The following is a 13982-nucleotide window of genomic DNA, read 5'->3' as shown; positions in this document are numbered from 1 at the left end:
TTCGGGAGCTCCAAATTCAATATCAGGATAAATTGTATTAAAATTTGTAAAATCACCTCTCAAATTAGATTAAATTTATAGAAAAGTCAAGATTTTGGAGGGACCGTACCTCCAGAACCCATACCCTGCGTACATCCCTGATAGGTGTAGTTAGAAGAGGAGCAGATCTCTCTAGAATCGCTTTGATCTCTAGAACGCCATTTGACCACAGTCTGAATGTATGGTCGTTCTTGACTATTCAGAAGTAAAAAGCTGTGCCCCACTTTCCAAAATTTGCTAGTTACCCCAGTTTCTAAGTATTGAAGTTGTGCAAATGAAGACAAATTCGTATTATATAAGGAAAATGGCCAGCGTATATAAACTTTCGTGTCTTTATGTTTAACCCGGCTCAGAAATTAACTTCCTTCCCTCCCTGCCTCCTCTATATAAATTTTTCTCTTAGACTTTGGGGTTGATTTTCCAACATTCACGGAAGTACAAATATAGCATTTGCTGTAGACAGTGGTGCTATGCAGCCGGTTCGCACAGGTTCGCTAGAACCAGTTGTTAAAAATAGAACCAGTTCGCAGAACCGTTTTTTATACCCAGACATAACAGTAAATTTTACCCAGGTATACCCATGAATAGTAAAGTTTAGTTTAACTATTTTTGTTTCTAGAAATTCTTAGACCTACAGGGTTAAACATATGCCGCCTTATGAAGAGTCGTTTTGACGTGTGATTAGTGTCATACTAAAGATCTGACTACTGCAGAAAGCATCTGTTAGTCGAACTCTTTAGTAAGCACTAACCACGCGTCAGAACGACTCTGCATAAGGCCAATGTTGTCTCAGAACAAGCTAGAAGCATTTATCTATTTCTTAATCTCAGATGCTCAGATATTAAGAATGAGAACTGGGATCACAATGTGTAGTGGAGAGAGTTATTTATATTTGAAACGGGTACACACCATTATCAATAATTGTTAATTCATTGCTGGATTAAGGCCTTTGCAATACTTTTTGACAACCATCTGTCTTGCATAATTTGTTTTCAAGACATTCGCAGTAGTACCTAATTTTGTCATATCACTTTGTATTAGGATGCTGTGTAGGTCTCTACTTATCACTTGTGATATCCAGTAAAAAAAAAAAAAAAAAAAAGGCTTCTGTCTACCTTTTATGATTTGCTTCCTAAGAGAGTTATATCTATCCATTTACTATTTCTTTCTCTCTCTCTCTCTCTCTCTATCTATCTATCTTATATATCGGGTGTTGCAAAATAAGTGTTACAACTCTTGGGAGGTGAATCCTGCCACTGAGACAAGAAAAAAAGTTCTCTTGAACTTTCGGCTATCGGACATAGTTTCAGATCTACAAGGTGCCGAAAGCGTGGGAAAATGACTTTCGGACGTCAATAGTTCGGAAACTATCCAAGGTAAAGAGGGCGGGTAAAAAATTCACTGAAGAAATCATACCTGCTGTATTGAATTTTGCATGTTTCACAATCCTACCATGCACGCGCAAGGGATTCCCCAAAGGAATGTAGGGAGTCCCGGATAATGTGCTAAATGAAAGTTGGTCTAAATGGATATTAATTGATGGAGTTTCTACCAGGTAACAATAATTCGTTTGTATTAAGTCGATATCTGGAACAAATACAAAATGGCGGACACTTTCATGCTTGTTGTGTGTGGTTGCATAATCGCCAGGTACGGATGCTGGCCAACAGTGAAGTTCTGAGTATTAAGTGTAGCGAATTTGTACTCAAATGCTCTAGAAAGACATCTGGAGTGTCGGTAGAGCACAACAGATGGAGCAGGGTGATTCACATGTGTGGAAACACGTAACGAAAATTGCCCAGAAATGCACTCATACTCAGTAAACGTGAGTTTAAAGCGTCGGAAATGTAAGGATTAGCGTCAAGAACATGAAAGTCAATTAACCAATAATATTCCCTCAAACTGACGCAATATGATGTGCACGGTTGCATACCAATAAGGATGCAACAACTGATTATAAGTTGAAATTGTGAAAGGGGACTCACTAAGAAAGTGGGTAAACTAAATGAATGTCTCTAGTGGATCACATAATCGATATTGAAATGCGGACAATTTGTGTGTTGATATGGATATGTAGCTAGTGGAGAAATGTCAACATGTGCCACTACTGCTGGGACACCGTCCCACGTGGGAAAAATAGGAAAATAACTACTCGGGTCTTGAATCTGAGACCGTGGGCTCCCAGTAGGATTGGAAACTGCGACCACGCGAGCGAAAGCGAGCGCTCTAGCCCTGAGGCTCGAGGGAGCCTGACTTTCTCTGTATACATTTCTTTGAGGAGTACCCACTTCGTTTGGCAAGCGCTCTTGTACAGCCTCCCGACATGCGTGTGTGTTACATTTTGTTACTCCTACTGCACAGTTGTAAACAATCAGAGCTTTAAGACGTTTCTTCCTATTTCTCATGTCGTTTTATTTTCCATGTATATGGTGTTCCAGCTGTAGTGTTACATGTGCCAAATTGGTTCATTTTCGTCTTTCTCTTGGCATGTGTACTGTGTGTAAGATACATATTTCTGGAGGTATTTTAATATCGAGTACGTCATATGTCCCAGAAGACGTGAGACATGATACAAGTTTGTTATTTTCACGTTCTATCACAATTTGAACCATGGATTAAGAGATTTCTTTCCATATTTGTCGACTGTGGGACAATGTCCCAAACAAAGTGGGACATTGATTCAATCTTGTTCTAGTTACGTTCTACCAAAAAGTGCACCAGATGTAATAGCAGAGTGTACAACGTTATTTTCCTAGTTTTCGCATGTGAGACGGTGTCCCAGCAGTAGTGGCACATGTTGACATTTGTCCATTAGCTACATGTTGATATCAACACACACATTGGCCACATTTCAATATCGATCATGCGATCCCACTAGAGACATTCATTTAGTTTACCCAGATTCTTAGTGAGTCCCTTTGTACAATTTCAACTTGGCCTCATATGTTGCATCCTTATTGGTATGCAGCCGTGCACATCATATGCGTTGGTTTGAGGGAATATTATTGGTGAATTGGTTTTCATGTTCTTGTTGCTAATCCTTACATTTCCGACGCTTTGAACTCATGTTTACTGAATATGAGTGCATTTCTGGGCATTTTTCGTACGTGTTCCACACATGTGAATCACCCTGCTCCATCTGTTGTGCTCTACCGATACTCCAGATGTCTTTCTAGAGCATTTGAGTACAAATTCGCTACACCTAATACTCAGAACTTCACTGTTGGCCAGCATCCGTACCTGGCGATTATGCAACCACACACAACAAGCATAAAAGTGTCCGCCATTTTGTATTTGTTCCAGATATCGACTTAATACAAACGAATTATTGTTACCTGGTAGAAAACATCAATTCATATCCATTTAGACCAACTTTCATTTAGCACATTATCCGGGACTCCCTACGTTCCTTTGGGGAATCCCTTGCGCGTGCATCGTAGGATTGTGAAACATGCAAAATTCAATACAGCAGGTATGACTTCTTCAGTGAATTTTTTACCCGCCCTCTTTACCTTGGATAGTTTCCGAACTATTGACGTCCGAAAGTCATTTTCCCACGCTTTCGGCACCTTGTAGATCTGAAACTATGTCCGATAGCCGAAAGTTCAAGAGAACTTTTTTTCTTGTCTCAGTGGCAGGATTCACCTCTCAAGAGTTGTAACACTTATTTTGCAACACCCGATATATAACCTGTTGAAAAATTAGAATAACACTACTGACTGTAGATAAAAATAATATTTTTTTTGTGTCTATATGTCCAACTGTTAATAAATAATAAAACTCTTTTCTCATCTGCTATGTTCGTCGAAGTCGACAATATATTATTGTTATATGTGTGTAAGAGAGAGAGTTTGCTTACAAAATTTTGTGCCTTTATCTTCAACCTTTAAAATGCAACATGTTATAATAATAATAATAAAATGAAATGAAATCTTTAGTTTTACGTCCCACGGTTATGCCGTTTAGGCTAAAGGAGACGGTGATGATGAGAAATGAATGAAATGGTGGAATGAAGAAAGTGGGAGAACCTCGAGGAAACGCACGCACATGGTGTTTGTCCACCACAAAGTTCACTTGGCGGGATCAGGGTTTAAGCCCGGGACCCCATGCACCAGAGGTGAACGCTGTACCACTCAGCCACAGCGGCTCCAATAATAATAATAATAATAATAATAATAATAATAATAATAATAATAATAATAATAATAATAATAATAATAATTATTATTATTATTATTATTATTATTATTATTATTATTATTATTATTATTATTATTATTATTATTATTATTATTATTATTTACAAGTTTCTCGGATATTTCGTTCCACTTTTACGCCACTGATCACGTTCATGGAATGACAGTAGGAACTCTGTACCCGTTTGGATGAGTGATGATTTAAGAAGATTTCACTCACCCTCTCCGAGAACTTAAGTACAAAGAGAGTGTAAAATAGAACTTTGATAGTCGACATTGAGCATGATTGAAGAAATAATCCTGGGGGAATGTGATAAGGAGGATCCGGGGCAAAATTCCTCAGAAGAACGAAATTTTACCAATACCGGGGCCACAACTCCTATCGTGCTCAATGTCAATTCCCAATATTTTCGGAATACTACTTTTCGGCTCCGAAAAGTACTGAAAATTTCCCCTGGAGTAAATCTAAAATTATCACTGCTAGGAGCTATTTCTCCCAATCCACCCCTTGAAATCATCTATGATTTGGAAATAATATTGTTACCAGTGGAGATATAATTAATCAAAGCGGTTTGAGTAGTTGTAGAGACAATGACAATGACAGTTTTAATTTCTGAGGAGGAGAGGAAAGCAAACGGAGGGTTAGAAAAAAAAAACATTGAGAGTTTCTGTTTTTTATACACCGAAAAGGGTAGTTTTATATTACTTAATCGATATTACAATACAATAGTCTAGAGGGCAGACCTCCAGGAGGTACCTGCCTGCTTGCTCACTCTATGGCGTCGTCACTGTTCGGAGATTATATCAAAGAAACAAACATACCTACATTCTCTCTCTATGATAGAAGTAGCAGCCTATGTATGATATTTACGCAAAGGTAAAATGAGCCAAAAATCTATTTTATCATGAAGTGTCAATTTTTGTTGCTCTCTCAGCATTTACATATTAATGACGCATATGCAATTACGTATTTATACTAGAGTAAATAAAACATCAAGATGTGACAAGATTAATCTGGGTAAATTCAGCGTTGTAGGCGAAGAGCAGCAAAAACCAGTCGGAATTGGTTGCTGATAAGTCGTGCGTTAGCATTCGTAGACATTTGCCCTTTTTGATATTTTATACTACTATACTAACGGACAAAATATGTTTTCAATTGTTTTAAATATCAGTATATTGGTACCATAACTACTAGCATTGTTTAATTGACAAAGGAGGGAATATCAAGGATTTCCTGTTCTCAATATATTTCCTAATTTTGAAGACATGAGTAAGGCTACCAGACGTCCCGATTTAATTGGAAGAGTCCTACATTTTTTAATCTTTTTTTTTTTTTTTTTTTTACTAAAATTAGTACTCTAAAAGTACCTATTTTCCCCCTAAACAGTCATTGTTATTTTTTCTCACGAAACTTGCTAACACATATAATTTAAATAATCAGATGTGCATCTTTTATCCAAAAGCATTTACATTTCTAAAACAGAAATGCGATTAACAACTCTGTGATTATGATAAAGAAAATCTCAAGAAACTACAGTAGAAAGAAAATCATTATTTATTATATTTAAAAACCTTACCACAACAGTGCTTCTAAGAGTTGAATGGAAACTGTAAACAACAAGCTATTTGTAGCACATGTCGCAGCATCCTTTGTGAGTTGAGTTGAGTTGAATTTGACTTTATCGTCCCTTCCAGTAGCGAGGCTATATACGACGGGACCTACTGATTAACGTAGAATCCGAACCACATGAGCTCCCACTGGGAATCGAACCCGGGTCTCCCAAGCATCCTTTGTGAGTAAGCCTCACAGATTAATAGTGGCTTGATAAATAATAATAATAATATTAATAATAAACAAAAGAAAATGTCTATTTGTTCCTAAGAGACAAATGACGCACAGGAACTGAGTTATGAAAAAAAGTGATTTGCTGAAACGAAGTTCATGTCCGTCCCAGTCCACTTTACGCCTTACTCTTGTAACCCAAGTTTCATGCTGAATTAAATTCCCAATAATTGTCATGTATTATCTTCCTATCATTCAGTTGGAATGTTTCAGGAAAATGTCCCGGTTTTACGCTTTGAAAAAGGGATATCACCCGTTCCTAATTTTCAAGAAAATATCTCGTGTCCCGACGTGGCTCTGTCGGGACTTTAAAAGTGTTTCGACTTTCATGTTTATTATTATTAATATTATTATTATTATTATTATTATTATTATTATTATTATTATTATTATTATTATTATTATTATTATTATTATTATTATTATTATTATTATTATTGAAATGTAGTTTTCAATTGTATATAGCTTTAAAACAAGAGGAAACCTCACAATAGCGGCAGGGAGGTAGCAACGTATTCGGAAACAAGGGGCCATATGCAGAGCCGTTCTGACGCTTGATTAGTGCCATACTAAAGAGTTCTACTAACATGTGGTTCTTGCAGTAGTCAGACCTTTAGTATGACGCTAATCATACGTCAAAACAACTCTGCATAAGGCCCAAGAAGTCTAACCTATTGATTAGAATTCCGTTACTTCGGGAGAATGAGGGCGGGGAGCGTTAGTTGTCTCTGCCTCCCCTCTTGCTCCAGCAGGATAGAAAAGCTGACGTCATCATTATTTTTGCCATTAGTTTAAATGACTCACCAATGACCAAATTGTTTCACCAAATTATATTTACCAATTACTGTAGATCAATAGGCCTATGATCTACTCTACATTAGAAAGACTTATATTACATTATTATAGAAAAAGGACCGCTAATACGTTTCTTCTCCATTGGCTAATTTTCCTATTTTCGAAAAAAAACTCATCCGTCATTAATTTTTAGTGGGAGCACCAAGGGCGCCGATCCTGGGGGGCCCGGGCTTCCCAAAGCTCATGTGGGCCCCTATTGTATTTATGAATATACAATATTTGGCATAATTTGAATGCAATTTGTCTTAAAATCCTCATATATATATATACCTTTTGCATCAGAATGTCCCCCCCCCAAAATTTACAGAGAAATCGGCGCCCTTATCTCTTGGACTTGAAGTCCCTGGTTCGATGTGGTGTACAACATCATATTCGTGGAATTTCTTGGGGTACTCCTGTTTCCTTCGACGTTCACGTTCCATCAGTTCTTCCATCATCATTCATTTGCCTTAATAATCCGTCTTTCTTAGCCCAAACAGCATAAAGTGGAACTTTAAACTGAAAGATTTCACTTCATTAATTTTAGTAAATCTTCTTTATACGTTCACATTGCATCAACTTAACTTTTGACAATTTGACGTCTAACTTCAAATTCGTTTAACAAGTTTATTTCATATTAAAGTTGCATGAAGTGTCCTACATTCTGGTTTCGGAAGGTATCAACCTTAACAACAATACACTATCAGTTATGTATCAATCACTTTGTTACTCTAATCTAGATTTGATTATTTATGTGGCAATTAATATGTTATCAAACTAACGAATAACTTCTATTTTTTCTCTGTCATTTTTTAAAAATAAATTATAAGAAAACAGTGTGTGTCGTACGCAAAAATGCAATTTACTACAAAACTTATCTGATCTTGACCAAACTTGGCAGTTCTTTGGCTCCCGTCTTAGTGTCCATGAAATTTGGGGTTAGGGCTTAGTAAAATTTTTGTAATACAGTATATGTTTCACTGTATTGTTATTTAAAATAAAAATCAATGCAAAATACAAGCAATTTTTTTGTAATTACAGCACAAATTTTATTGTATTGATATTTAAAACAAGAATCGGTAAAAAAAAAAAAAAAAAAAAACTAGCAAAATTTTTGTAAACAGTAGCTATATGTTTCATTATATTGCTATTTCAAACAAGAATCAGTTCAAAATACATGAAACAAACTTGCTAATGTTAATTTGAAGTTACACGTTAACTTGTTAAAAGTTAGGTTAATGCAATGTGGACTATAAAGAATATTTACTAGCATTAATGAGAAATGATTTTTTTTTCGAAATCTGGAAAGTAATTACTAGTAAGAACATGCATCTCTTAAATGTTCTATCAATTACTTTACCTATCACTAATAGTCAATATCATGCTAACTGACTAATAGTCAACGAAGGAATAACTTAAAGTAAGGGAACGGAATATTTTTTCTTTTAATTTTTACGTGATTATTCTGTTTAAGCTAAAGGAATTGAGATAATACGTGAAACGTAAAGCTTTACTTTTTTCTTCTTTCTTTCTGAAATATCGAATTCTATATTCTCTATCACCTTGTAAGATTTATCCTTCCTTTCGTCACTTCATAGTAACATTTTTTTTTTAATATTATCAATAAAAACCAGGGATGGAATATAAAGTTCTTGTGAAAACGCTCCGGACAGGTTCCTATCTTTAGCATGGGTTCTTGGTGTCTGAACCGGTTCAAAAGCGGATCACTACCGGTTCTTTTTCCATCCCTGATAAAAACTGTTTGAAAAGGAAGGGGTAACGCCTTCGTGGAACGAACTTATTTTTCCTTAAATACTTTATTGGAGCTAATAACATGTTTTCCTGTTAGAGGGGAAAAAATAAATGTATCTTTATTAAGTAATTGGTTTTATAGTTTTCAGCGAAATAATGTAAGAGATATGTTCTGACTGACCTTGATTAGATTTGTTTTATGAAGTTTCTCTTTCATTGATGTTAATTGCTGTTTCATTATCTAATCTTGTCTGTGTTGGACATAAGTATGCACTTTAGTATCAAAATAACTTAAGATTAGAACATCTATCCTTTCAGGTAAATGAAACAATTACCTATCATACGGGTGTCTATCGTTTTACAAAAGTTTAGAGACTTATATCTTGTATATCCTATTTGTCGACGTGTATTTTTAGCTCATCATTTATTTGTTTTATGGTTGATAGGTGGTCCAAACATCTGAATGTAAACAGAACGAAGGCTCTGTTTGAGGTTCCACACGTATCTACGAAGCAGCATCGCCGTCATGGAAAACAGTCACAAACGAAAACGGACTCGTGACCGAGACAAGTCAACATTTAAGGCAACCATGTTTCAGGTAAGACCATCATATCACATATTAAAATACGATATAGGTTTATGTGTTTCTCAGTAATAATAAGTGATGTAGGGCTGAAATAACCATTAAGAAAAATCTGCACACGCTTAAGGTATTAAGGGAAAGGGGTATTACAGAAGTTGTCCGTAGTTGAATATACCATGGGCCATGGACCATGTGATGTAGCTGAACCAGGATCCGAAAATAGCAGCCCAACATTAAATGAATAATATGCGTGGTGTCATTGGAAAGTTTTAAAACTGGGCTTGTAATTTAAAAATGACAGTACTTACAGGGTATTGCAATGAATCTCCTCATCGCGCGCCAAATGAGTTTTGTGGTGGACAAACACCATGTGCGTGTGTTTTCTCGGGGTTCTCCCGTTTCCTCCCACTTTCTTCGTTCCACCATTTCATTCATTTCTCATCATCACCGTTTCCTTTAGCCTAGCCGGCATAATCGTGGGACGTAAAACTCAAAGATTTCATTTTTGCAACAAATCTCCTTCAAAGTAGTTCCCTGCTACCTGAACACACCAACCAACGGTGTTTCCACTTCTGGTAGCATTCCTGAAAATTATCTTTCCTAAAATTGTGAAGAATTCTCTCCGTATTTACCTGGATGTTTTAAATTGAGTCAAATCTTCTCCCCTTCAGCGACAATTTTAATTTAGATAAAAGTCGACAGGTGCCAAATCAGGGGTATAGAGGGGGTTGCGAAAGCACAGGAATGTTGAATTTGGCCAGAAATAACTGGATCGATAACGCACAATACGCCAGTGCATCGTCGTGGTAGAGGACCCAACCAGAGGTCAGGCACGCGCTGAAGGACGCTTTTGTAGTATTCCTGGCTGACTGTCTGCCCCTAGGCTCAAATTCATGATGCACGATACCCGTAGAATAATAATAATAATAATAATAACACCAACATTATTTTCACATTCGACCGACTTTATCGCACTGTCTTCGGTCGTTGTGAATCTGGGCTCTTCAATTGGGAAAATTGGACCTTTTTTTCTGGGTCATGCCCATAAACTCAAGTTTGATCACCTGTTATTACGCTCTGTAACAAGTCTGGGTCAATTTCCGATAGAGAAACCAGTAGGGTAATTATATCATCATCAACAACAAACAAAAAGACTGGGTAAAACGGTTTAGCGAAATTTAGTTGGAGGAAAAAAATAAAATGAAATCTTTCAGTTTAACGTTCCACGATTATGCCCGTTGGGCTAAGGGAGACGATAATTAAAGCAAATGAATGATGATGAAATAATTGTTGGAATGAGAATGGGGGAGGAAACAAGAGTACCTCGAGAAAACCCATGGGCATGATATTGTCCAGCACAAATTTACTTGGGCGGGAATCGAACCCGGGACCTCACGCAGCAGAGGTAAGCGCTCTACTACTGAGCCACCGTGTTCTGTTTAGTTCAAGGAAATTTATACTTAGAAAGGACTTTTCCAACCAAGTCTCCATTTTTTACACTTTGATTTGTGTGTGTTTTTTTTTTTTTTTTTTTTTTTTAATTTTCATTGAGCGTTATGCTTGTCATCAAATAAATCGTTACATGTAGGTGTTAAATACTGAGAAATATTTTGTTTCTTATCCACACAATTTCTAAATAAAGTATATTTATTACCTTTGATTGATTGTTATACTTAATTAACACTTGTACTTCTCACTATATTTTTAACATTTTTATTTTCCTCATTTCCTCACTCAAAGCAATCTCTATAAGATCATATAGTTAATAAACGTACAATTAAAGAATAAACGAACACATGAGGATTTCACATATAAATTCACAAGATGTCACTATATAATACTACCAGGGATGACAAGCAAGTCATTACGGTCTTTCTATTGGGTATCACTTCGGTATTTCCTTGTTAAGGTATATGACAAGAAATCCTTATGTTGCTGGTCATTGGATACTAACTCTTGAGGTCCTGAATACAGCAGTCACAAGTTATTCTTCACTACAGCACACCGTACTTTGCCAGTCTTCATAAAGATGATAACGTGCTATTTCGATCTAATAATTACACATGGAAGTATCTTAAGAACGGTCTGTGGAAAGGATAGATAGTCACATTAGGCAAATAAAGTCAGTTATGAAAACAAGCACTGTAACAGAACCCGAGAAACTTTATTTTGAACCAAAAAAAGAAATTGCCGTGTAATTATAAGCTTATTATATGTGTCTTGTGATATTTAAATTAGTAAATAAAATCAAAGTATAAAAGTATTTATTTATACAGACTAACAGAAGAAAAGTTAAGTAAACCGTGGTACTCCATGCACTTATTTTGTGAAAAGATGGATTGGGAGATATAATGGACTTTGGAGACGAATCTTGTGCGGATTTTCTGTCGTTTTCAAAATTGCATACTTATGACGTGCTGCTCGTCAGTTTTTTTTTCTTGAAACCTTTGTTTTGATAACTTAATCTTAAACATAGATGTTTCCTTACATGATCCCACGCACCAGAGGGAACCTCTCTACCATTGAGCCACTTCGGTTCGGTAAAACTATGAGTCAAAATATTTTTGACCAGAATCCACAACAGTTCTGTAACGACGGGATTGTGGTGCTAGGTCGTCGAACAAAACGGAGAAAATCTGGTTCCATAATGTTATTTTCGAATCACAGTAAGTGTATTGTATGTTTTGACCTCTAAATACTCAATGCTTTTTAGAGGAACTTAATATGAAATTGAAAGCTCTACATTTAAACCATATTTATAATTGGAGTATATCGTGTGTAATGATTTGCGTAACTTTAAAGGTTGGTAAATGATCTTTCATTATATTTACAATCACTGTATTTTTTATACTATGGATCATGTAACAATAAAACAGTGTTTTGATCCAAGATTTGATTGAATGACTGTTGCTCTCAGGACTCACGAAATTTATTTGCTACTGATACTTTATTTAGTCAAGGAGACGGTTGCAAATTAAAAGAACTTGCATTAGACGTTTCCATCACTGAGGTAACAGAGGCACATACTGATATCCTTTTCCTACTATGTTTGATATATAGTCCAATGATATTGGTTTCTATAGTACAGTGTTGGGCAAATTTCAATTGAATTAACAATTAACAATTAATCTGTAAATTTAATTGTTAATTGCAATTAACAATTGAAATAAGTAATGGTTAATTGTTAATTGAAGTTGGCCATTAAAAAAGGAGAATCAATTGCAATTGATCAATTGATTGAAAGTAATTGCAGTGGAAAGTAATTGCAATTGAATTCTGTAATTCAATTGCAATTGAAATTAATTGGCAATTGATTCAATTGCAATTGATTTCCACAGCAATTACTTTCAATTGATTGATCAATTGCAATTGATTTTCACTGATTAATTTTCAACACTGTAGTTCAGAGAGGGCGTGGGGCAATGAAAACTTTAGCCACTACCAATTGACTCACCACCCGTCGTGACCCACGACCCACCGTGACCCACTCTGACCCACCACCCACCATAAATCACTCTTACCCACTGTGACCCACAGACCCGCCAAAACCCATTGTCATCAACTCTGACCCATGATTCACGCCCTCTTCTCTACTGACTAAAGAGTTTAAACTTGTAATAAAACAAGCCTATAAAATTATCACTCATCGGAGTTTGAATTTCTACGATCAATCGCTCAAGCATCGCACTAATACAATAACGGCAGATCTGACCTTTCTAATATAAATAAAATAGTTTGTTCGTGTGTCTGTGTGTCTATCTTTGTGGGGCCTGTGGACGAGACGAGTGGACCGAAACTTTTCAAAATTTGGTCACAGGTAGCTTGGTCTAGGCCCCAGACCAAGACGAAGAGTTTTTTTTTTTAAATTCCTTACTATGGGGTCTCCACGAGACGTTTACCGCGACCGGCCTGGGGACCAGACAAGTCGACCGAGAGTTACCAAATTTTGGTCAAAGATACCTTGGTCCAGGTCCCACACCAAGGCAAAGCTTTTTCGAAAAAATTCGAACCAGGGGGTCTCAGGGGGGCGTTTACCGGGACATGTAAAAGTAGTAGAAAATGACCGATATCAGTGTCGATTTCATAGTTTTCGCGGTCGCTGAGATCAATGGTGAAACTCCGATCGCATTAACTTCCAAATTCACCGTATTCTGCTACGGGCCGTGGGTCAATGGGGGGGGGGGATACCGAAACGTACAAGTAATCCAAAATGACCGATATTAGTGTCAAATCCATAGTTTTCGCGGTTGCTGATATCAATGGTAACACTACCATTAGCGATGACTTTCAAATTCATCCACCGTTGTATGCGGTCCTTGGGTCACCAGAGGGGGAATTCCGAGACATGTAAAAAAATAATCGAAAATGACCGATATTAATATCAAATTCATAGTTTTCGGGGTAGCTGAGCTCATTGGTGAAACTCAAGACCCGGTTTACTTTCACATTTAGCCCCCATCAGATAAGAAACGGGGGCATTATGAAGGGGATCACGAGACATATAAAAATAATCCACAATGACCGATGTCAAATCCCTAGTTTTCGCGGTGGCTGAGATCAATGGTGATACTTTCATTAGCGATGATTTTCAAATTTTGCCACCATTGTATGCGGGCCGGGAGTCACCGGGGGTGGGGAATTGCGAGACATGTAAAACTAATGGAAAGTGACCGATATTAGTGTCAAATCCATAGTTTTCGCTGTCGCTGAGATGAATGGTGATACTTCCACAGGC

General features: G+C 36.6%; 1 protein-coding gene across 1 annotated transcript in view; it reads left to right on the top strand.

The window, feature by feature from the left end:
* The window catches only part of LOC145671128 (facilitated trehalose transporter Tret1-like), a 41503-nt gene that overhangs the window by 7214 nt on the left and 20307 nt on the right, over nucleotides 1–13982 (top strand). Inside the window, exon 2 of the mRNA XM_081739924.1 lies at nucleotides 9111–9262. Within this exon, the coding sequence (XP_081596050.1) occupies nucleotides 9191–9262 (72 nt within the window). The 5' untranslated portion in view covers nucleotides 9111–9190. The remainder of the gene's footprint in view (nucleotides 1–9110; nucleotides 9263–13982) is intronic.

This window comes from Thermobia domestica, chromosome 15, assembly GCF_964235325.1.
Source record: "Thermobia domestica chromosome 15, izTheDome1.hap1.1, whole genome shotgun sequence".
NCBI lineage: Eukaryota > Metazoa > Arthropoda > Insecta > Zygentoma > Lepismatidae > Thermobia > Thermobia domestica.
Note: the sequence above shows the minus strand (reverse complement) of the source record. Positions and strands in the feature narration are given on the sequence as shown.